Consider the following 22,662-nt stretch of genomic DNA (forward strand, 5'->3'; position numbering starts at 1 on the left):
GCACCGCGGGGCGCGCGCGCCTGACGTCACGGGGCGCTCGGGCGCCTCGCGAGAGACGTGTGAGTGACGTCACGGGTCGCGCAGCCGCCGTCCCGCTGCCGGCCGCCCTCCCGCGCCGTGCTGCGCGCCGCTCCGCTCCCTCTCGGTTCTCGCTCGGCCGCCGCCGCCCGCGGCTCCTCCCGCCGCCACCATGTACGACGCGGACGAAGGTGAGGGGCTTTCCCTTTCTTTCTGCTCGCCTTTTCCTCCGTCCCGGCCAGGGGTGGCGCCGGGGCCCGCGGGAGCCGGGAGATGGGGGGGATGCGGTGGCATCTCCCGCGGGAGCCGGGGTGCCGGTGCCAGGCCAGGGGGGGACGCCGCGGTGGTCGGAGCCTAACTCACTCGTTGTGCTTCCCCGCAGATATGCAATATGACGAAGACGATGATGAAATCACCCCCGACTTGTGGCAAGAAGCCTGCTGGATTGTTATTAGGTGACCTGCTAAAACTCGCTGTCCTTACCCCTTCAATACATGTGCTCTGGGTCTTGCAGGTGACATCCAGCTTGCTGCCGGCAACACGTCTGGGAGCTGCAGGCTTGGTTGTGCTAAACCGTGTGTTGCACGTTCAGAGCGGGAGGGCTTTTAGTAGAAACAAAGGGTTCTCGGCAGGGATTAAGAAACTCGGCACACGCTTTTTTTCAGTGAAGAAAGAGGTGGTTTTGGGTCCATATCAAGCAGATGGTTTTGCCCCCTAATCTCACAGATGATGCTGGCATCAGGAAGTCGGTATTTGGTTATTTTCACCATTTTGGTGGTGGGGTTTTTTTTCTAGCAAAACACGAGTGTCCAGGACACTGCAGCTTAGGCAGTTAGTTAAAGCAAAGTAATTTACAGGTGTTATTGAAAACTTGAGCTGAAGCCAGTTTCAGTAAGGTTTGTCATCACTTTTTTTTTCCAATTTAAGGGAAAATGAAGGCACTGACTGTGCATGCAGTCGTAGCTTAGCCAAGAGATGGCAGCAGTTTTGTCACTCTAAAGTGTCTGTGTCTTTAGGCAGGGAGGGAATTGTTAAACACTTGTGAGGAGCATCTGTGTTTGAAACTCATGCCTTGGGTAAAGTGAGTGTTTTTGATTCTGCACTATATTTTTATTTGGTAATAAATGTATCTTTATTTTATTGATGTGTGAAGTGAATTAAATTTTCTTATTATCCTGCTCTTTTTTTAGCTCCTATTTTGATGAAAAAGGTTTAGTCAGGCAACAGTTGGATTCCTTTGACGAGTTTATTCAGATGTCTGTGCAGAGAATTGTTGAAGATGCTCCACCAATTGACTTACAAGCTGAAGCCCAGCATGCCTCAGGAGAAGTGGAAGAGCCAGTAAGTGGAGAACCTTGGCAGAGATTATGTGTTTTTACAATGCAAAGTAATTTTACAACAGTTTTATTCCACCCCGTTCTTCTGGTTGAGTTGAGAAGTGACCAAGAACAAGTGGCTGCTGCTGCTCGTATTGTCAGTTTCTCTGCAAAACTGCATGGACAGAGATTTACTAGAGCAGGTCAGGTAGCCAAGAGCAAGTTGTGTTTTGGTGAGATTTTGATTTTTCAGCAGCTTTACCATGGCAGGAAAGGTTTATGGCCGGAAACTTCTCTCTTAGCTTTGATTCAGGTTAGGAACAGGTTTTCGAAGGGTGCTGTTGTTCATCTTCTATTGGCACCATGTTCTGAGGGGGACAGATTGTCTCAAGTTTGCAGCCCATGATGGCTCCTGTGCAATGAGGGTGCACTTTCTGCAGTGACTCTGGTGCTTTCACCTTGTGTAGTCTGATCCCTGTTCCATAAGTGCTAATGGTGTTGAGCCATTGCCTTGCTGTCAGTCACTACCTTGATGCTTCCCTCTAGAGATTTAAAGGAACTTTGGGACACCAGAGCATTGAATTTGTTGCACAGTTTTCCTGTTCCTTTGCATTTTTTTGCAAGCAAGCAGCTATCCTGTAGAGAATAACTGAGGTGTCTTTTGGCTTCTTTGCTAGGCAAATGGTTCATAAACATTTAGCTCACTAATTCTTAACATTTCCTGTTATTCTGCATATATTATGGCAGAATTCTCTACTTGTGCGGTTCTGCAGCTGACGTTTGCCCTGTGCCTGGTCACAGTTCAGATCACAAGTATAGTTTGTGCTGGAATTCTTTTTGCCCAAAAGCTGGTATTTTACTTTCTCAAATCACATAGGTTAGCATCTTATTCTCATTTATTAAAAGCAAGTTTTTTAGGAATAGGTTTAGAGATGAAAAAAAAGAACTCTCTTTTTACTTTAGAGTCACAGACAATCTCTCACCACATTTAAAGATGCTAGACTAATTTAAGAAAATGTGTGTATTAGGAAAAACTTGATTTTTTTGTTTCTGTCTCCCTCTGCTTGTCAGTCTTAAATTTTGAAGGCAGTTAGAAGCACTTGAGAGGGTTTAGCAACCATGCTCAGAGCTAAGAATGATGGTAAACGTATTCTTAAGATTGCTTTAATGAGAACTTGGGAAATGGTACTGTATGTGGCTGTTGGTGCAAATCCAGGAAAAGGTGTTTCTTCACATAAGGATTCAGATTTTTCTTTGACTTACAAAACATTTGCCAGCAAGGATTTTCCACCTCCTGTTGTAGGGAGCTTTTGTCCATTTTAAAAATCAGATTGTTTTCCAAAAACTCAAGTCTTACTTTGTTGACTTGTCCTGTAGAATCTTCCTAGGAGCCCATGTTACCCAGCTTGCTGTGCTTTCACTTATTGGCTGTTCTTCTGCAGTAACAGTTCTGGTTGCTAATAGTAGAGATGTTTGTTCCATTACAAATAAATATACCCTTGTTTTCCAGCCCCGGTATCTGTTGAAGTTTGAACAAATCTATCTCTCCAAACCTACACATTGGGAAAGAGATGGAGCACCCTCACCTATGATGCCAAATGAAGCCAGACTGAGAAACCTTACGTAAGAGCCAGCTCTGTGGTGGAGAAACAGAAGGGAAAACTGTGTCTGCCTTATTAATGCATACCCTTTTACAATATAGCAGTGCCTTGAAAATGTAATAATTCCTGCATTGTTTAAAATTCCACGTCTGGTTGTTAAAGGGCGGTGATTGATGGTTTGGTAATGTTTAATACACTGGTGAGTGCTTGAATAGCTGCCTTCATTACTCGGGGTTGTACAGAAAGGTAGTGACTGTCAGATAACACAGTGGTGTTTTTATTCCATAGGTATTCCGCCCCCTTGTATGTGGATATAACTAAAACAGTTATTAAAGAAGGGGAGGACCAGTTGCAGACCCAGCATCAGAAAACCTTTATAGGAAAAATTCCTATCATGTTGCGTTCCACATACTGTTTGCTGAATGGCTTAACTGACCGTGATCTTTGTGAGCTGAACGAGTGTCCACTTGATCCTGGTGGCTACTTCATCATTAATGGGTCAGAAAAGGTAAGGGATATACCTTGCACAGCTATCTTTACAGACACTAGAAGTTCTGTTAGTTTTTGCTTATGTTTTACTGGAAGCATAAACACTCTTCTTCCAGTGTACCAGAGGTACAGTGGGAGCTCCTGATCTTGCAGAAAGATGGGCTTTTAGTCATCTGTTAGGGCTTTCTGAAGCCAAATTTTCATCTTTGAGGCATATTTCCCATCTTCAGTTCTTCCCTTCTTCCTTTTTGTGAACTGCTTTGTGTTTAGTGAACTGTTTGCCAGTAAGTGCCGTAGGTATTTTTATTTCCTTTTCCAGCATTGCAGAGCAACATGCACTCTGATATGAGGCCTCACTGCCTCACTCAGAGTGTCCTCCAGCTTGTTCACAGCTGTATAGATGCATTTTGTTTTAAGAATAGGTTCTTGCCTCCATTGCTGCAGAAGGAGCTTCAGAAAATCATATCCACACCCTCTTAGTGCCTCACCAGTGAAACTGACATTATTTTCTAACTGATAACCTGGGCAAACACAGCAAAATAATTAGAATTTTATATTTCTTCTTGGGGGGTAGGAAAAATCTGGCTTTGATTGTTGAGCTGGCATTTAAATTTGCCTGTATAGTGTGTTGGCCTTGGAAAAACAGGTAATGAACTGCTTTTTTTATCAAAGTGAATTGTCTTAGCAAAGCCAGCAGTGTGGTAAGTAGTAACAGACAACAGTGTTCCCTGAGTTTCTTGTTTTGGCTATTCCATCTTAACTAGCTGTATATTTCTTTTAAATCTGTATTTTTAAAACATAGAGTTTGGCTAATTGACTTCATTCTGTGCAGCACTCTAAAAGTTAAGGCACCTGAAGGAATAGTAGAAACAGTGTGAATGTTGCTTTCAGTATTCTCTTTGGTCAGTTATTTATTTGTCCTCTTGTTTCTAACACAGGTTCTGATTGCCCAGGAGAAAATGGCTACAAACACAGTGTATGTGTTTGCAAAGAAAGATTCAAAATATGCCTACACAGGAGAGTGTAGATCTTGTCTGGAAAATTCCTCTCGACCAACAAGTACTATATGGGTCAGCATGCTGGCCAGGGGTGGACAGGTATGGCTAGACAGTAATAACCCCAGAGACTGATTTAGGAGTTTTGTTGCTGTCCTGTCTCTTTGTGTAATTTGCTTTTGAGAAGAAATTTCTTCTGATGCTAAGCTGTAAAGAAGATAAAAGTCAACAAAAATTCGTTTGTCATATGTTATATATGTCTCTATAATAAGTAATTTGAGGAATGAATGAAGAATGAACCAATTTGTGGCAGGTTTTAGGGCAAGGGAAAAAAATAATTTTGAACTTACTGTACATGAGTTTTTAGAAAATTCAGATAAGCTGTGTCCTGTTTTTTCACAAATAATAAGTAGAGGAGCAGGTGATGGCCAAGCTAGTATTGAGATGTGTCCTGATTGAACACTTGTGCTTGGGTTCTTTTTCCCCCTTGGATTGAGATTGATGAGAGAGAGGCAGTTTTCTCTTGTTCAGACTTGGTTGTTTATTCTTCTATTATATATATTACACTTATACAGGGTACAAGGAGCTATGTGCACTAAGATAGAAAGGTGCAAAATGGCTAACAAAGAACTTGTTCAAGGTCTTTTATATGACCACTTAACCAATTAACAAATGCCAAGTAAATTATTTTTTGTAGTGACCCAATGACCCAACACCTGTGTGCTGCACTGTGGCATTCTCTATCCAGTCACCTACTACTACCCAAAAACCTCTAGAAGAAGGAAAAGAGACAACTCCCTAATTCTTCCATCTTGCCTATTTCTTAAACTAGCTTAAACCTTAAACTTTCTCACCCAGTGACTTAAGAAAACTCTCTAATTTACACACTCACATTTTCAGTTTCTCTACTTAAACAGTTGCCTCTATGTTGTTATGTGAAATTCAGTGCTTTCTTGGGTGTCAGGCATCACAGATAAGGGTATATATCTTGCATCTCTGACCCCAACAGAGATGTATTTTGCAGACCACATATTAATTCGTATTTAACATCTAATTGTGCCATCTGTGAGGGGAAATAAGTGCTACTTGTAACGTCTAAAGTAAAAGGTGTGAGTACTCATTTAGTATTGCACTGATGTTTTGAAATTTTCCAAGAGCAACTTAAATAGAAGTTTTTCAGTATTCTCACTCCTAATGTCTGGGGCACTCCTGGTTTCCTCTGCATCATACAACATTTCCTTCTGGAGAGGGGGAGCAGCTACTTGAATAATCACTTGCACAGTGGATTAGAAAAGCTGAGTTTAAGCCTGACAGAAGAAACACTGAAGGTGGATAGGGTTGGTCTTGGCACTGAGAGAAATGATGCATACAAGTGAACGAGTAGTATTTAGTTTCCTTTGTAGCAGCAAAAACCTTACAAGTTTTCACAGACTTCTAAACTTTGAAATGTTTTTAAAATAAGAAGTCATTGCTGGAGTAAGGTTGCAGAGTAACTCCTTAGTTGGCCTGCTGAGAAGCCATGTTTTCTTGTGGTGCTTGAATAAATATGCTTGTGCTTTATCATCCAAATCCAGAGAGGCACTTTCATTTAAAGGCAGGACAATTTTAGAGGCTTTCATTGAAAGGCAGGATGATTTAAGCCTAACCTGTGCTTTGCCCCATCTTTGCAGGGTGCAAAGAAGAGTGCCATTGGTCAGCGCATTGTAGCAACTCTGCCTTATATCAAACAAGAGGTCCCCATCATCATTGTCTTCCGTGCACTCGGCTTTGTGTCTGACAGGGACATTCTAGAGCACATCATATATGATTTTGAAGACCCAGAAATGATGGAAATGGTAACATATATTAAATTATTTCCTGTTCTCATGTTTGGTGGTGTGCCAGTGTAGGTAGTCATCTCTTGAAACGTTGTTCATTTTCCAGTTGTAATCTATTTATTATTTTTGTGGGTTCTGTTTTAGAAATGTTGAAAGTTCTCTGCCTGAATACATTCTAATGAGTACATTAAGGGGACAGAGCACAGTGGAAATTTTTAAGAGTTAATATGTATTTGGGAGTTAGGGTTTTCTGCTGTCATTGATTTGTAAATCTGTTTACTTGTAAATCAAGTAAAATCTTGATTATACCTGAAAGTGCATCAGACTTAGAATGAACTTGAATGAACTAATTTCTGAAGTTTAAACTATTTTTTGTGTTCTTTCTGCATGCTTCATTGCTGTTTCCTAGTGCCAGAAAGACCTGGATGAACAATTAGCAGATCATGAAAATAATCATTAACAAACTACTGTGTAGTTTCCTTCAGCCCCAGCAGGCCCTGGTTGCCACAGGATTTTGCTGTATTTTTGTGCCTTAGGTCAAACCTTCTCTGGATGAAGCCTTTGTCATTCAGGAGCAAAATGTTGCCCTAAACTTCATTGGCTCAAGAGGTGCCAAGCCAGGTGTCACCAAAGAAAAGAGAATCAAATATGCCAAAGAAGTCTTGCAGAAGGAAATGCTCCCGCACGTTGGTGTCAGTGACTTCTGTGAAACCAAAAAGGCCTATTTTCTAGGGTATGTCAGAACTCTTGTCTCACAGCTGCAAATGGATATTTTTTACTCATGTGTATGATTGGAACTCAGTTGCCTGGATACTTTGTGATAAACCTTGGGGCACTGGTATATTTTTGAGGCTGAGAAAATGCAAATTCTGATAAACTAGGAAAAAAAATAGCAAAATGAGCCTCAAACACATTTTGAATCTTAATTTAAATATGATGATAGTGCTAAACTGACTTTTTTGATATCCAGTTGCATGGATAACATCTAGAAATTGATAACTAAGATATAGATAAGTGCTGATAAGCTGACTATAATGTAAACCACTCTTTAAAACCAGTAGCACATTGTGTAGATCACTGCTTATTGGTATGCAGGTGAACTGTAGCATCAGGAAACTTGTGATGTTTTACCTGATGGCATGTGCTTAAACAGTACAGGACAGATACATGGCAGAAGAGGCATGATCATCATGATGTAAATATTTTCTTCTCTGTGTCCTTAACCTGAACTTTCTGTGGGTCATCCACCTCTAAGGATATGCTGAAGAAGTTTATTTTAGGACAGTGGTAGCCTAAAGATCTCAAATGGACAGCCTTTAGGAAAGAGTTCACAGACTTATCTATGAAAACATGTAATCTTTGTTGTGAATGTCTGCTGTCAGTTTAAAACAAACTGGTTTCTGTTTTAAAACAAAAAATAGGTATATGGTTCATAGACTGTTGCTGGCAGCACTGGGAAGAAGAGAGCTGGATGACAGAGATCATTATGGCAACAAAAGACTGGATCTTGCTGGGCCACTTTTGGCTTTCCTGTTCAGAGGGTAACTATCACATACACATTTTTTTCATTTAATTTCATCTTTCATTGCCTCAATGGTAGAGGCATTGCCAACTCTGTGCTTCTAAATCAGACTAATTCTGTTGTGTCAGAGAGCCAGTCTTGGGCAACACAGCTTCTGTCTGATCACAACAGAAGTTTTCGTGGAATGGTTGAGTTTCCTGTAACAGTGGGTGGCCAGCATTGACTTGTTTTGAAATATATTTTGTGCATGCTTACAAACAGCTTCATTTGCTTTATTCCCCTCTGCCCCCTCACCCTGGTTTCAAATTATTTCTTTTCAGGAGGCCAATGACTGTTGTTTTTTTTTCAAATAGCCCCTGAGTAGGCTGAATTGCACAGCACTGTTTAATCAGATTTCTTGGTGTCTTTCTTCTACAGAATGTTCAAGAATTTGCTGAAGGAAGTGAGAATATATGCACAAAAGTTCATTGACAGAGGGAAAGATTTCAACTTGGAGTTGGCAATTAAAACAAGAATTATTTCAGATGGTTTGAAATATTCATTGGCAACTGGAAACTGGGGTGACCAGAAGAAAGCTCATCAGGCCAGAGCAGGAGTATCTCAGGTACAGTAAGGGCTTTGTCAGGTTTACAGTTCTTATGATAAAACAGTTCTCATGGAAGAGTTTAACATTACTTAGCAGCCATGTGTGTTGTATGTTAAACAGAAATATTCTTAAAAGGAAATTTCCTTAGGTGACACAGACGAAGATCCAAATAGTTAGATCTTCATAGGTGTGTAATTTAGGGTTATTTTGTCATGGTTTGTTTGCTTCGGCTATTGCATTCACTGGTAAATAGTTGCTGTAACTCTTGTATAGATTTTTTTGTTAGATCATACACTTTTGTGTAAATTTCTAGTCCCAGGGAATCGTTCAGGAGGATGGATTTCTTTCCTTTAGTTACTTCCAGTGCTTTGCAGGCAGTTAAAAAAACTTGAGGGGCCCCTTATAACATAAAAGTTATGTATTCCACAGCTAATGATGAGGAGCACTGATTTTATTAGCCCAGGGTCTTGCTGTGATAGAAGCATGCTTTAGAAACTTCTGCCACTAAAACACTAGTTAGAAGCTTGAGATTCTAGGGGTACTGTGAGATGAGGTGAACTAAAAAGTGTAGCTAACAAGAATCAGAGCTATTTTAGTTCTTGTTAAGCACGTCATTTCTAGAGGGCATTGATCCTTCGTGCTAGTGTGTCATGGTGCCTGTCAGCAACACACTTAAGAAGCTTTGACTGAGCTCCTTCCTCCATGCAGGTGTTGAACCGGCTGACTTTTGCATCCACTCTTTCCCACCTGAGGCGCCTGAATTCTCCGATTGGGAGAGACGGAAAACTGGCCAAGCCGCGGCAGCTGCACAACACCCTGTGGGGAATGGTTTGCCCTGCTGAGACCCCTGAGGTAATGAAAGCAGAATTTGTACACTAACTGCCTTTCCCTCCAGTCCTTTTGTAGCCATGGCACTTATGATAATCCCTTGCACTTTTTTTTTAATAATGCTGACACAAATATTTACCTTTATAGCTAACTCAGTAGTTGAGTGCATGTTTTGCATCCAGTTCCTTGAGGAGTTAAGTTTAAATTCTTGAATCTTCTTGGGGGAACCTCTTGATTTGAAAATGCAAGTTAACTTTGTCTTTCTGCTAGGGTCATGCAGTAGGACTTGTGAAGAACTTAGCCCTGATGGCTTACATTTCTGTGGGGTCTCAGCCATCCCCAATTCTGGAATTCTTGGAAGAGTGGAGTATGGAAAACCTAGAAGAAATATCTCCAGCAGCAATAGCTGAGTATGTGCACATAAAACACTTTAAACAGACTTAAGCTTTTTCTCCCTAGAACAACAGTTCTAGGGTTTGGGGTTATTTGGTGGGGTGTGATATTTTTAATTACTATTTGTTTGTGTTTCCCCTTTCTAGTGCTACCAAGATATTTGTCAATGGCTGCTGGGTAGGAATACACAAAGATCCAGAGCAGCTGATGAATACCCTAAGGAAGCTTCGTCGTCAGATGGACATCATTGTGTCAGAGGTATAAATCTTTACATCAAGAGTTTGGGTGTCCTTTTAGACAGGAGAAGATAATGCCTTGATACTACTTTTCAAGTTTCAAGTAGCATTATTTGCAAGTCTCTTTCTCAATATGCTTCACGTTGGGTTTGTTTTGTGTTTTATTTGGGGGGGGGTTGTATTTGGTGCTTTTTTTTTTAATTTTTATTTTATGTTTGATTGCATATGGTTTGTTGCTTGGTTGTGGGGTTGATTTTTTTAGGGGGGTTGTTTGTTTTTAAAGAGGATCCAATTGAAAGACAAAAAGTTGAAAATAATCTTCTGAAATGCTTCTGTTTGTAGGAGTGTTACTTTGTTCTGTGCTTCTGACAGTGCCTGGAAAGTCTTTGCTTTAGGGAACTTGGTCATCCTATCTTGTGTTCTGTGGTTCTGATTCCAAGCTGGGACTTTGTACTCATGGGGTGCTGCTGTCTTGCCCAGGTCTCAATGATTAGAGATATTCGTGAGCGAGAAATCCGCATCTACACTGATGCAGGCAGAATTTGTCGGCCCCTTTTAATTGTAGAGAAACAGAAGCTGCTGCTGAAGAAAAGGCACATTGACCAGCTGAAGGAACGAGAGTATAACAATTACAGGTGAGATACATTCCTGAAATTCAACTGAAGGTGTTGTTTTCCATCTTGGAAGCTGTGTGTTCCCTCAGGTTGGAGAGAGGAATGTTTAAAGCTTTGTGCAGCACAAAGATTCTTTCTCTGCCTAGTAGTTTAATCAGTTTTCTTAATCACACTGAGGCAGTGGTAGTAATAATAAGCCAGTGAAGCCCTTGTTCTTGTCACTGCTGAAGAGACCCATTTTTGGTGTTAATTGAGTTATTGGTTGTTCAGTTGGCAGGATCTTGTGGCCAGTGGTGTAGTAGAGTACATTGACACCCTGGAAGAAGAGACTGTGATGCTGGCAATGACTCCAGATGACTTGCAAGAGAAAGGTGTGGCATATTGTTCAACATACACACACTGTGAGATTCACCCATCCATGATCCTGGGAGTGTGTGCATCTATTATCCCTTTCCCTGATCACAACCAGGTCAGTGCACCTCTGATGACGTCCTGCTTTTAAAGCTGATAGAAAACCCACAGGTGTGTGTGTGTGTAAAGAGCTTTATGTACTTAATTATCAGTTCTTCCCTTTATCTGTCTAGTCTCCCAGGAACACATACCAGTCTGCTATGGGTAAGCAGGCTATGGGAGTCTACATCACCAACTTCCATGTCCGTATGGATACGCTGGCACACGTGTTGTATTATCCCCAGAAGCCCCTGGTAACAACGCGCTCCATGGAGTACCTGAGGTTCAGAGAGTTACCAGCAGGTACGGTGTCGGTGTTCATGGAACAAAAATACTACCTTTTTGTTTTGTTTCAAACACGTCACAAATGGTGTGTGTAGAGTACCTGAACATTTAGCAAATGTGTGCAATTTTAGAAATAAGTATAGGTTAAGTGTTAGCTTGTAGCTGGACACCTAGACTGCAAAAAATTTGTTGGTAGTGTTGAAGCTGAAACTATCTTACCCCAAAAAAAATCTGCTAAAATCTAAATGAAAAAATGCATTTTCTGTATAGATGTTTGGTAGGTTTTTCACAAGGGGTCACTCTTGACTCTCTTTTCTACCTAGAGTTGCATGTGCTGATACTGTATGTTTCTGTGTGTGGGATGTAGAGATTTTATCTGAGAAAGGGTAGAAAAGCTTCGCTGTAGAGAGTACAGCCTACTTTGAGATAAAATAGTGTCTGTCTGGGCATGTGTGCATTCTTTCAAAATATTTTCTCTGCATATTGTAGGTATCAACTCGATTGTAGCCATTGCATCATACACAGGCTATAACCAGGAAGACTCTGTCATTATGAACCGTTCTGCTGTTGACAGAGGCTTTTTCAGGTAAGACTTTGTAAATTTTTTAATTGCTTGGAATTTAAGAAAAAAAGCTATACAGAGTTGTCCAGAGGCTCAAGAAGAGTTCATTTTATGCTGGAAGATGCCATTCTCCAAATCTTTTCAACTTGAGAAGCTTTTTAATTTATTTTTTTTTAATGGGGATGGAGGGAGCAACACAATGAAAATAAGTGAATCCTAGCAAAACACCTTGAAACCTGACTGCTCACTTTGTCTTCTTGATCTTCCATTTTGATCTTTATTGTGTTTAAGGTCCTTTGAATCACAGTTTAATGAAAAAACATTTGGACTCTTCCATGGTGTATTTTCATGTAACTCTTGCCAGTTACCAGAACAATGTTGCAGCATTTTAGCATAGTCCTGTCTTCATTAGTGAGACAGTTGCTACCAGTAAGGATTGGAATGTTCCTCTCCTTAGAAGGAGCTGCTGTTGGCACAGCTGGTGGCTGATGTGACTTCATGCATTATAGTATCTGAATGCACTTCGATGTGCTGGCAACCGAGGCAGCAAACAAAAACCCTTAAAGCACTAGAAAGAACCTTATATAAATTGAAGGTTTTTCACTGCAGCTCAGTTGTACTGAATGTGGCACTGCAGGGTAGCAGTAGAAGCCTAAAAATGTCTGCAAAATTTTGTGCATAAGGAGGAAGGTAATATGAGAATGATAAGTTGTAGATGTGAATAATCATTAGGAATAATAACTACTTCTGAGGTGTCGAGCAAATACAAAAGACTTTGCACTCCATCAAAAATTAGCATGTTATCTTAGGTACTTTGGTATCTACAAAGTGGCCATCATAATGCCCTCTGAAACTTTTTTGTTTGGTGGGTTGTGTTTTTTGTTTTCCCCTCCTCAGTGAAGGTCAGATTAACAGGAAATCAGAGGAAAGGTTGTGTGGCATGCACTCATTATTTGCGTTTGATTGTCATTAGTAACAGTTGCCATAATATGTGAAAATGAGATACACAGATGGGTGAAAATGGTGCTGGTTTCACTGAGAAGACTTTATAACTTTGTTTCAGGTCTGTGTTCTATCGCTCATACAAAGAGCAGGAGTCTAAGAAAGGGTATGACCAAGAGGAAGTTTTTGAAAAGCCTACACGTGAAACTTGCCAAGGTAAGTTAAAGGGGTGTATGAAGACTCGGTTTTTAAATTAAGGTTTTGTGGGCAAGGTAGTTAATGCTGAACTGATTCAGTCTTCATTTTGGGATATATTGATACAGACATTTCTGTATTGTATAGAAATTACCATATCAGTTGAGATATTTGCATTAGGTATTTTAGCAGTTGCCTGAAGTTGCAAGCAGACCTGCTGAATTATTGCAGAACATCAAGAGTCAGTATGTTGAAAAATTTGTGAGTCTACTTTTTTTGTTCCTTTCTCCCCCCTCAAGGTATGAGACACGCAATCTATGACAAACTTGATGATGATGGTTTGATAGCCCCTGGGGTACGTGTGTCTGGGGATGATGTCATCATTGGCAAAACAGTCACACTGCCAGAAAATGAAGATGAGCTGGAAAGCACCAACAGACGTTTCACCAAGAGAGACTGCAGCACCTTCCTGCGCACCAGTGAGACTGGGATTGTAGATCAGGTCATGGTAACCCTGAACCAGGAAGGATACAAATTCTGCAAGATCAGGGTGAGTGCTGACATTCATGCTTTCTGCTTTAATAATCTTTGGTCTGTATTCAAGTTACCAGTTGCATGTTTTCCTGTGGCTTACAGGTGCGTTCTGTAAGAATTCCACAAATTGGAGATAAATTCGCTAGCAGACATGGTCAGAAAGGAACCTGTGGTATCCAGTACAGGCAAGAGGTAGTAATTTCTTTTTTTTCTTCTGAAGATTTTACCTGTGATGATCTTGGCATTGGAACTGTTCTTAAGTGAATTGTTTGTGAAATATCTACTCAGGTGTAACGTTAACTTAAATGTAGCTAAAATATTTTTAGAAGGGGACACAGCTGCTTCTTACATATTTCAATGCCCTTTAAATCCTTTAAAAGACTTATTTTGGATCCAGGCACATACTTTTCCTAAACATGGTGTTCTGGAAAGAATTCACTGTGTGTTTCCATGCTCTAGGATATGCCCTTCACGTGTGAAGGCATCACACCTGATATCATTATCAACCCCCACGCCATCCCTTCCCGCATGACCATTGGTCACTTGATCGAGTGTCTTCAGGGCAAGGTAAGAACAGTCTTCTATACTGCATGTCTGAGCAATATGAATTAAAATTTGGTGGTGATAGTTGTTTGCTTTGAGATTTTTTTGATTTTGTTTTTTCTGTAAAGGTAAACACTATCTAGTAGGTGTTAATTCACTTAAAAATGTGTCTCCAGTTACTTGATAGCAAAAGGAGGTTTCTTAGAGAAGATGTACAGTCCTGTAAATTTCATCCAGAAGATCAGGCCCTACTTACAGTGTACTTTCTCATCTGTTGCTTTTGTTCCAGACATTTCCCCCTGACCTGGAAAAAGGAGTAGCAAAATTGTTTATAGTGTGTATTTTTAAAAATATGTGGCAGATAAACACAGTGAGATAGGGTACTACTATTGGCATGGAATCTCAAATTCCAGTATTAAGACTTACAACTGTTTGAAACAGCTAAATATGGTCTAACCAGTCCTTCAGAAACCTGACAAACTTTTCCACATCTCTTCTCTGTAGGTGTCTGCAAACAAGGGAGAAATTGGTGATGCTACACCTTTTAATGATGCTGTCAATGTGCAAAAGATTTCGAACCTTCTATCAGATTATGGCTATCATCTAAGAGGAAATGAGGTATAACAAAGTATCAATTCACTGTAATTTTTTTTAATATACATTTGATGGGTAATAAGGCTTATGATTGCACTGACTTCTTCAGGTCCTCTACAATGGCTTCACTGGTCGAAAAATCACCTCCCAGATCTTCATTGGTCCTACCTATTACCAGCGCTTGAAGCACATGGTGGATGACAAAATCCATTCCCGTGCACGAGGGCCAATCCAGATCCTTAACAGACAGCCCATGGAAGGCAGATCTCGGTAAGGATCCCTGGTACTTTCTATATGGTGTTTTGTTCTTCTGTCCAGTTTTTAGCCCTGAACAAGTAGCTTCAGCTTTGCAGCCTAATGAGCTCACCCCAAATAGCAACACATTTTTTCATGTGTTTGGTTAAAGATCTTGTATTGGTTGCAGGTGCCAAGGTTTGGGTAGCAGGAGGGACTGCTGGGGTGGCCTCTCTGAGAAAGGACCGGGGCTTGCCCCGGGCTGGACACAGCCACTTACAGCAGGCCCTGGCAGCCCTGGTGCTGGCCAGAGCTCAGCCCAGCAGCTGTGCAGGTTGCACTTCTTTGAGAATATATTTAAGAAAGGGTAAAAAATGCTGTGCAGCAACTGTGAGAGAGGAGTGAGGAAATGCAACAGGAACTGCCCTGCAGCCTGTGGAAAGCCCACGCTGGAGCTGGCTCCTGGTAGGAGGTATGGTCTGTTAGGGACTCCTGCTGCTGCAGTCTGTTCCTGAAGGATTGTACCCCGTGGGAAGGGCCCATGCTGGAACAGTTTGTGAAGGACTATCCATGGAAGGGGCCACATGCTGGAGCAGGAAAAAGTTGTGAGGAGGAAGGAGCAGCTAAGAGGAGCTGTGGTACACTGACTGCATTCTCCCAGTCATCACAGGGAGGGGAGGAAGGAGTTAGGAATGAAGGAGTGAAATAACCCTGGGAGGAGGGTGGGGGAGGTGAACTTTATAGTTTTGTCTTTATTTCTCATCATCCTACTCCCTTTCTAGTGAGTGATAAACTCATTTTCCCCATGGTAAGTATGTTTTGTCTGTAATAGTAATTGATAAGCATGGTTTTATCTCCACTCATGAGCTTTTCGGTCTTACTTTCTCCCCATGCCTTGTTCAGAGGGTGGGGACCAGAGAGCTGTTTGGTGGACATCTGGCAGACAGCCAAGGTTAAACCCACCACAAATCAGCAGAGGATGATTTAATCATACACTTAATTATGCTGTATGGTTGTGCTGTGGCTGTCAGACACTAGCTGTAGAAATGCTCATCAGCAGTTATTAATTACTGTTTTCACAGTTTTATTCTGTGGTATTAGAGGAAAATTAATGCACAGCTTTCCTCCTGCCTTGTGATACAGATACTTATTCCACCAACAAGAACAGCAAGTTTATTTTGCCAGTAAACTCAAAAGCTGAGAGGTTTTTCTCTTCCTTTTAGTGATGGTGGCCTTCGCTTTGGAGAAATGGAACGAGATTGCCAGATTGCTCATGGAGCAGCCCAGTTCTTGAGAGAAAGATTGTTTGAAGCTTCAGACCCATACCAGGTCCATGTGTGTAACCTCTGTGGAATCATGGCAATTGCAAACACGAGGACTCACACCTACGAATGCCGCGGATGCCGTAATAAAACTCAGGTACGTGTGGTTTTCATCAGCCATTGTTTCTCCTTGTGGGCAGGAGGAAATGCCACTTGAGTGAAGCAGGAGGATAGGGAAGTAAATATTTAAAGAAGCACCAGAACAATTGCTATTTTAGTTTCATAACTGTTTTAAGTGTTTATAGCGTTGTAGTCAATTTGGATGCTTCCTTATTAACTTTACAGTGTTGGCTTGTCGCTTGGCAGGAAATGCTGTTCAAGTGTTGCACAGTGCAGAGTTTTCAGAGATTTTAAATGCTCAAGAGCTTATTTTTAGAAGTAAAACTCAGAATCACAGGAATTTAGAGGCATCGCCCTTGTGACTGTCCCATGAAGATATTTATGCTTGCAGAGCTGGGTCCCTGCGGGAGGTCTTTTGTGTTGCACTTTGGTGGGGTTTTTTTAATCTAATAAAAGCTCTGCAGTGCATGCTTGGTTACAGAAGTATGTCAAGGGACAGAGGTAGCAGAGATAAAAACAGTTGCCTTGAACAGGCTTGTTTTTGTGCCATGGACTAACAGCTGCAAGTCTTAACAGTGGCACTGGGGTTACAGAGTGATGTGTGCTGGAGACCTTACCTGCATTTATGCACTTCATAACACTTTTCTGTGCACATGTTCTGTGTTAAATGGCTCTTGTTTGGGATCAGATACCTTGGCTTCATTTTTACATTAAAAATGTGTTCTGGAGAGCTGCTGTGTAGCTCCTACAGTCTCAGCTTCCTTCTTGGTTTGGTACTGTCTGTGAGCAATTCTTGTTGAATGCTTTCATGCATAGATAGCTCCAGGTTTGCTTTTAAGCCAAAAACCCAACAAGTTATTTGTGTAGAGGATGGTGGAAGCTGATGCTTTACGAGTGTTTATCACAAGACTTTTGAAATCTCTTTCCAGATATCTTTGGTTCGAATGCCCTATGCCTGCAAACTCCTCTTCCAAGAACTGATGTCTATGAGTATTGCACCTCGTATGATGAGTGTTTAGCCTTAAAAGGGCTTTTTTTTAAAAATTTTGAGACTCAAGTGCTCAGGTTTTGTTTCATTTTGTATACGTTGCATTCAAAATTACAGTTTTACTCATCTGCTGTGTGCTGTTCAAAAGTATGTTTATTTCCTGTAAATAGAATTAAAATTTGTAATTGAACTTGTGAATCTATTTGTGTATCTGTGAAAGAAGTGTGCAAGCAAATTAGGACTCAAAGAAAAAGGGAGTTAAGAGGGACTGATTAGTCAGCTAGAAAAAGCCAGAGCTTGCAGCTTTCCAAAAAACTAATTTAAAACTGTGCGTAAGTGAAAGTCCTCACATCACAGCTCTGCACCATCATCTGTGGAAAAACAAAAACATGTTACACTCTGTCCTCTCCCACGGGGGAATATCGCAACTTTGGCAATAGCTTTGGGATCTCTTGGCTGACAGTGAGACCTGACCCCTCCTTCCTTCCTGCCTTCTTTCCTTCCTTCCCTGCTCCAGGGGGGTGAGAATAGACATGTTTTTCTGTGCTGAGATCACCTGGACATGGCACACAGACTCTTACAGTGCTGCTATGATGTCTGACAGTTCGTTCCATTAACTTTATATCCATTTCCTTTAAGGTGGCAGTCTACATTTGCTTATCATAGCTCCAGATGCCTTAGAGCTTTCCTACAGCTGAAAAGAACCAGCTGTAACATGTGCTGGGTGTGTGTAGGAAACAAACTGAAACACTGCAACCTCGCAGTAGTTACTGTGAGGGAGGGAGCGAACATTTTCTGTTCTGGGCTGTAAGTGAGCTGTTCATGGCACAACTCAGTAAAACTCAATTTCATTCACATCCATAAATAAGATGTTTGAAAAGGGATTAGAGACTACCTTAAAACCATTAGCAAAGTTCCTATGCATTATATTTGGATTCATTGTAAGCTCTCTTTTCAGTGCCTAGTGCTGCTAATGTTCTTCTAAGGGAAGTATTTTAGCTCTTCACAGACATAAGGACACAAAAAGTCAAGACTCTATAGTTTGGATAAAGCTAGCAGGGATTAGAACTAAGGATTACGTCCAATAGGGGATTTGGGCAGCACAGTATTCTCTAGCCTGGTGCTTTATTCCCTGTCCCTCTGCCTCTAGCAGGGTTCCAGATACTGTTCTGGCTCTCCAGATTTATTTCTAAGCATATCATGTGTCTGTGGTACTGAGCCATCCTCTGCAGCTGGGATGAGGGTGGCTGATTTGCCACCGGCTTTGCACACAGCCTAGTAAAGAGGATGTCCTGTGGCAAATCTCTGAGGTTTCACATCCCAGCATGCAGAGAACATGGCAGGAACTGGAATGTCTGCTGTGCCAATACTGCTCCCAGGAGAGAGGAGCAGGTTTGAAAGCATCCAAACAGCACTGAAAGGATGATACAAATGTCGGGCTGGAAACCCACTGGAAGTTGCTCTAAAAAAAACCCAGAAGGTGCCTCTTAATTTTAATTTGATATTTCCAGTACTTTACAGCATGTGGGGGGTTATTTGACAATCCCTTGAGAACTCTAGCAGCTAAAATTTGCTGGAATGTTTTGTCAAATGTAAAAAACTGCACCTTAAACTGATATTTCTAGTGGGGGGAGAAGGCTTATGGGTTTTGGGGCTTTTTTGAAAGCATTAAACAGGGGTGATCCTTTTGTACAAATAACAATAAGCTGTTAGGGGAGAGAGCTGCTGGGTCTTCAGCCACACTTACCAACCTTTGGTCAGGGCTATTTCATGCAGAGTTTCCACAACGTGGATTTTTGCAGAAGCTGTTGCCTCTCCTTTGGCATTTGATGCGTGGCATTCATATTCCCCAGCATCCTCTTTGCTCAGAGGAGATATCTAAGGGAAGAAACACACCCCATTCCCCCAGTGAGCATCTTGTGCTCTGGTAGAGGTGATTATGTTTTCAGGTATCTTATAGAACTTCTTTGTGTCAAACCCTGTTCTCCCCTCTGTTCCCCCTCTGATTTTGTGAGTGGTATGTGCACTTCTGCTGCATGCCAGACAGAGGAAGGGTGCATGCACCAGGTAAGACTGGAACCAGCAGCCACCCACATCCTTTAACTCACACAGGTTGTTTTCCTCTAAATGCCCTGTCTGTTGCCATTTGTCTCCTGTACTGTTCTGTGTTCATGAGCAGTTTGCAAACTGCACTCTGCTGTCCGTGCAGCTCTGGGCATACACACAGTACTCACCAGCACCCAGCCAGTTACTTCGTGTTTCTCAGGGCCCCCACGGGTCTGGATAGCCAAGTTCTCCCGGTCCCCTGGCAGAAGCTCCATCCTTTGGACACCGTACTGTCCTCGAATTATCTAAACAGAGGGGCAGGAATGGGTAAGAACTTTGGGGCTTACTTTGCTGCAACTGCATGCTGAACCATGCCTGCACACAGATCAACATTAGATACACATGAATGTGTTTTGTGCAGCAGCAGAGTATTTCTAGTGTCAGAGTTTCACCTCATCCTCAGTGTAGTGCAGCCACACCACCCCAGTGCCTCAGCCCTGAGGTTGTGTTCCCCTCCTCTCAGCAGCAAGAGTGGCCTGGTTTTCTGGTACAGATGGTGCTGGGCAGTGGGGTGTGCCAACGTGCCCTGTGCTGATCTGGCCTCACAGAACTTGTGTGTTCACAGGGTGTGTTCAGCCCTGCCTGTTTCTGCTGCAGCAAAGCAGGCTGTCCCTCCTGGTAGGCACAGCATCGATGTGAAAGCAGCACTGCAGTCTTTCCCCAGTATCTGAGCCTGGAGCCCAGCACGGGATAAGTGGTGCTCAGCTCTTGTTACCACCAGGTCAAACAGTCTCTCTGCCATGAGGAAGAGGCATGAAAAGCAGAACAGCACTGACAGTCAGTGTAAACTCAGCATCTATTCATAAACAAGCAGAACATGCTGCCTGAGTCACCAAGCCCACACTGTGTATGCTCACCTGACAGTCAGCTCTTGAACCCCTATGAATAAAGCTTGCTGTCTTACAGCAAATTTTAGGCCAATCTAGATTTTTTCTTCATAGTATCCTTAAGTAGTAAAGTTTTGGCTTAATTTTAAGACCCTTCACAAGTGTGCACAAAGCTGTGGCACTTGAGGAGGCTGCAGGAGCCATGCAGTGGCTCTCAGCCCTGCGGCCACGATCCTCTCCATTCAACACTGGTCCCCGTCCTAAGCCAGATGTTACCAGTGCTGCCAAAATCAACATGCTGCTGGCTACTGGAGCTAAATGACCGCCCCATGTGGTTCCTGTTCCCGACGTGGGCGATGTCTAGCCACCTCAGAATCACTGCTGCCAGCAGGGTGAAGGTGAAGGCAGGTCAAGGGACATTCCCTACATGCTCTGAATATCAGGCGCTACCAAGAGAAACAAGAGTCCTGTCCTGGCTTGGGATCAACAAGGGTTTATTTTCTAAATAATGTCTAAAAACTAAGCAAAACCAGATGTTTGTGGGTGGACAGAACAGCAGAGATGAGAGAACTCATCAAAGAGGTGTGTTTCTACAGAGGGATCTGCTATGGCCTCTGTGCTTACCAGGCACTTTCAGCCACCTCAGGTTTGCTGTGCTGTGAGAGCTCCTAGCAGGGCCCTTACCTTGTTCCAGATGAGGACAGGGGTTGGGATGCCAATGACTTCACAGCTCAAGTAGATTTGTGCTCCTGTCACATTCCAGATGTCCTTAGGAGGAGTCACAATGGAAGGTCCTGCAAAAAAGGAGAAAAGCAGGTAAATACAAGCCTGCCTCCATGTTAAGCCTTTTAAGAGGGAGCCAGTCACGGTTTTGAGGATGAGGTGAAGGTGATCCCTGCTAGGAGCAAAGTTCACTGGACTGATCCCACATCACAACACTGCTCTCTAAAGTGGCACATGCACCCAGCCTTGAGCTATCCAGACCGATGGGCTCTTGTCCCAGATGAAAACTCAAGTGTCGAGCAGTTCAGGTGATGAGTCCTCCTCCTTGCAAGGTTGAGGTTAGAAGTAAAATACTGTTTGTATTCTGTTATCTCAGGGGCTGAGCAGAACTGTACCAACTGCTGGCTCTGCTTACCATGCAGTCACCAAGTCAGCTGGCAGGGAGGAAAGGACCCCCAGGAGACAGGGTGCATCCCACTCACTCTGTCACACCATGAAGAGCTTGCCCAAATTTGAAGCATCATTTCTCCCAGCATGATTTCAATCCCATGACTGTGGGCTAGCAGAACTCAATGTTATGCTGTTCTGTTTCACCTGTGTGCAATGCTCAGCCAAAGAAGGCTGGCTGAGTGGTGGCAGAGCTCTCTCTGGGCAAGATCTGGGAAGGGAGTAGGTGAATGCAGAGCTCCATTTTTCTCCAGAGAGCTCCAATTCCTGGTTAAATAGAGAGTTGCTTCTAAAGCAGATCAGAGCAGGGTTGTTTTGCAGATCTGGCTGGAGATGTTTATCCCTCAGGCTGGGAAATGCTGGAGACATAACCCATATCCCAGGACGGGAAGAAAGGCCTTTTCTGTTCAATCCCTCTTTAGCGAGGCTGTTTTGCAAAACGCAGCTATTAATTCCCTGCAACAGGAAGTGCAGACCAAAGGAGCACATAGTGTTTATTTCCAGTTATTGATAGCTTTAAGAACACCACAAACAGCTTTCCCCCTTCTGAAGATGCAGGCAGTAGCAGGAAACTTAAGCTTCCATTACGCTCCATCAGGAGAAGGCATTTCCTATGCAGACAGGTAATCTAGAGCCAGCCTGACAGAAGCTCCTGGCTTTACTGGCTCACAGACCACACACAGCTCATTCCCAGTCCCATCAAAGAGGGGCAGATATGGATCCTGATGCTCCTTATGGAGTCCTGAATCTGCTCTGATTTCAGCCCTGCATGTGCATTCTACCCTGCAGCCCCATTTCAAATGCATCCCACTGCACCAACACCTTCCAGCAGAAAGCTGGTGTTTTCTTCTTCCTCATGATCTGGGGACAGATCCACACTGGTATCACCAGCCAAAAGGTATCAGCCTTGCTCTGTTTTAGCCCAAAAGATGCTGAGGCGGTTCCCTGCTCCTGAGCAGCTGGTGCAAACCCAGAGAAGTGTTTGCTCTTCTCTTTCAAGACTCCTCTCTCCAGGAATGACTGTACACAGCCTGCTGGTGGGAAGCTGCTAAGAGACCAGGGGTGCCTGCACTCAACATTCTCTGTTACAGAATTATCCCAGCTCTGATTTTTAACAGGAAGCAGCTGTGGTGAAGCAGAAAAGTTTTATGTGTAGCCCTGGGCAATGGTTGAAACCACACCTAATATTCAGCACGGGCTGGTTTCCTGGCAGACACCACAACCCAGGTGCTCCTCATCTGCAGAGTCTCTCAGCTAAGAGGATTTAAGCAGTGTTTCAACACCCTGCTGAAGGTTTTCCCCTGCTGAGTACCCCACAGTGGCCAGCCCAGGACATTGCCATCCCCAGGATGGGGCCAACTCAGGTCACACACTGTGCTCCCCTTACCCAGTGCAGCATTTCCTGCACAGCCCAGCTGTTCTTTTTCTGCTGTCC

General features: G+C 42.8%; 3 protein-coding genes across 4 annotated transcripts in view; 1 reads left to right on the plus strand and 2 right to left on the minus strand.

The window, feature by feature from the left end:
- Positions 1–192, minus strand: part of NOA1 (nitric oxide associated 1) — an 8,634-nt gene extending 8,442 nt beyond the window's left edge. The window contains exon 1 of the mRNA XM_015623642.1: positions 97–192. Coding sequence (XP_015479128.1) covers positions 97–192 — 96 coding nt within the window. The remainder of the gene's footprint in view (positions 1–96) is intronic.
- POLR2B (RNA polymerase II subunit B) lies at positions 99–17,314 on the plus strand. Of its 2 annotated transcripts, XM_015624916.3 has the most exons (25): positions 99–209; positions 401–473; positions 1,209–1,359; positions 2,845–2,957; positions 3,224–3,443; positions 4,363–4,521; positions 6,090–6,254; positions 6,773–6,969; positions 7,658–7,777; positions 8,176–8,362; positions 9,053–9,196; positions 9,443–9,582; positions 9,712–9,823; positions 10,282–10,436; positions 10,686–10,884; positions 11,000–11,168; positions 11,640–11,736; positions 12,776–12,870; positions 13,149–13,399; positions 13,486–13,575; positions 13,843–13,950; positions 14,431–14,544; positions 14,630–14,790; positions 15,978–16,173; positions 17,066–17,314. In XM_015624916.3, the coding sequence occupies exons 1-25, from the start codon at positions 191–193 to the stop codon at positions 17,153–17,155; spliced, it is 3,525 nt and encodes a 1,174-aa protein (XP_015480402.1). In that variant the 5' UTR covers positions 99–190; the 3' UTR covers positions 17,156–17,314. The 2 variants fall into 2 exon arrangements, with proteins under 2 accessions (XP_015480402.1, XP_033369295.1); XM_033513404.1 differs by lacking the exons at positions 99–209; positions 1,209–1,359 and having other exon boundaries at positions 412–473.
- The window catches only part of IGFBP7 (insulin like growth factor binding protein 7), a gene marked incomplete at its 5' end in the record, with an annotated part of 16,628 nt that continues 9,787 nt past the window's right edge, over positions 15,822–22,662 (minus strand). The window contains 4 exons of the mRNA XM_015623643.3: positions 15,822–17,495; positions 18,876–19,002; positions 19,359–19,475; positions 20,742–20,851. Of these exons, the coding sequence (XP_015479129.1) occupies positions 17,476–17,495; positions 18,876–19,002; positions 19,359–19,475; positions 20,742–20,851 (374 nt within the window). The remainder of the gene's footprint in view (positions 17,496–18,875; positions 19,003–19,358; positions 19,476–20,741; positions 20,852–22,662) is intronic.

Source organism: Parus major, chromosome 4 (assembly GCF_001522545.3).
Source record: "Parus major isolate Abel chromosome 4, Parus_major1.1, whole genome shotgun sequence".
Taxonomy (NCBI): domain Eukaryota; kingdom Metazoa; phylum Chordata; class Aves; order Passeriformes; family Paridae; genus Parus; species Parus major.